The sequence below is a fragment of the Vombatus ursinus genome, unplaced genomic scaffold (genome assembly GCF_900497805.2).
Source record: "Vombatus ursinus unplaced genomic scaffold, bare-nosed wombat genome assembly UNPS02015406.1, whole genome shotgun sequence".
In the NCBI taxonomy this organism is placed as follows: domain Eukaryota; kingdom Metazoa; phylum Chordata; class Mammalia; order Diprotodontia; family Vombatidae; genus Vombatus; species Vombatus ursinus.
In genome coordinates, this window is record NW_020955184.1 from 4,080,247 (window position 1) to 4,082,172 (window position 1,926).

Here is a 1,926-nt window from a genome sequence, read left to right on the forward strand (position 1 = left end):
CTGTATACAGTTATGAGCTACATTGTGCGATGATTTACTTTGACAGACTTGGCTCTTCTCAGCAATGCAAGGATCTAAGACAACTCCAAAAGACTCACAATGGAAAATGCTATTCACATCCAGAGAAAGAACTTTGGAATCTGAATGCAGATGGAAGCATACAATTCGTTCTCCTTTTCTTTTATTGTTTGGTTTTGTTCTTTCTCATGGTTCCTCCCATTAGTTCTAATTCTTCTTTACATGGTGACTAATGTGTAAATATGTTTAATATGAATGCATAGGTAGAGCCTATATCAGATTGCATGGTGTCTTGGGGAGGGGGAGAAAATTTAAAACTCAAAATCTTATGGAAGTGAATGTTTAAAACTCAAAATAAATAAATGAATTGTTTACATATAAAAAAAGATCAATTAGAACCTTATAGATAAGTAGTGTTAGAGTAAGCATTTTTTTTTGTTTGTTTTTGTTTTGCTTTTGGTTAGGCAATGGGGTTAAGTGACTTGCCCAGGGTCACACAGCTAGTAAGTGTTATGTGTCTGAGGTCAGATTTGAACTCAGGTCCTTCTGAATCCAGGGCCGGTGCTCTATCCACTGTGCCACCTAGCTGCCCCATTAAAGTAAGCATTTTGTTAGCTAAACATGGTCGTACACACAGAGGTACATCATGTCGAATACTTGCAGCTAATATACCCAAGTAACTGAATGAATATTACTTACCGGTACTTTCTTCTGTGTAACAATTACTGCACAGTCTTTCCCTCGGACAGCTACTGATGTAAGGCCACCCTGGTTAATAGCTTTAAAAGCATATTCTAAAAACACAAAAATAATCAGAAAATCCATTTTAGTTCATTCATTTACGATACAACATTTTCTTCAAGGCAAGCAGAAACCCCCTCCCCCCAACCCCCCAAACAAGTCCCTTTTTAAAGGAATAGCTCAAAAATGGGGCTGGAAAGAAAACCTTCCCAGGCTCAGTTGGAAACATCATTTGGAGAGGAGATGACTGGACATTGCACTGCATACTCAATACATCACTAGACTCATTGGTCTGCCATTCAAGACTTCAACTTCCTTATAGCCTTATCTCATGCCAGACTATCCTCTATTTTCCAAATTTGTCCCAGATCTAGTTCACCATTTCTGTATCTTTGCTGATTTTGTCTTTGGAATACCCATCCTCCCCTAATCTCAAATCTTCATTATCTGCTAAAATCCTTCAAGACATGGTTAATATATTAATCCTCTTCCATGAAAGCTTCCCTCACTCCTAAATTATTTCCTCACTCTACCTATCTCATTCCTTTCCTATAGACTTGTGTTTTAATCTGTATTAGAGTTATTTATGCGCCCAAATTCAGTTGTAATCTATCTTATTCATATTCATAAGCCCCAATGCATATGACAATGCCTTTGCAAATAGTTATTTAACAAATATTTTTTTGGAAAAAATATACTGGAAACAAAATGGGTGTCTATTAATTGAGGAATATATAGATGACATGAAGCATTACTGCACAGTGAGAAATGATAAATAGGATGAATTCATAAAAATGTGTGAAGATCTGTTGGGAAGAATGTTGTGTCCATTGTCATAGTATGTCACTGTATAGATTGTTTTCTCTATCTCTTTTTTTTTTTTGTTACAAAGGAGAGTTTGATTCTAGGGGGTAGGGAAGAGGGTTTTTGCCCAGAAATGAGTGATATAAAAACAAAAACATTAATAAAACCATAAATATTTGTTTTTAAAAATCCACCCCAATATCCTCAAATGAATACAAACAGCATATAAAAAACAAAAGTGAAACATTAAGACCTTATATGATAAATCAATAAGCATTAATTAAATGCTTACTATGTGCTGGTACTGTGGATACAGAGAGAGGCAAACACACACACACACACACACACACACACACACACACA

The 1,926-nt window shown here is 35.7% G+C and overlaps 1 protein-coding gene across 2 annotated transcripts in view; it reads right to left on the bottom strand.

Annotated features, from left to right (window-relative positions):
- PSMA6 (proteasome subunit alpha 6) overlaps positions 1-1,926 on the bottom strand; it is a 27,051-nt gene that overhangs the window by 16,444 nt on the left and 8,681 nt on the right. For both annotated transcript variants that reach the window (XM_027847435.1, XM_027847436.1), the window contains exon 2: positions 718-812. In XM_027847435.1, coding sequence (XP_027703236.1) covers positions 718-812 — 95 coding nt within the window. The remainder of the gene's footprint in view (positions 1-717; positions 813-1,926) is intronic.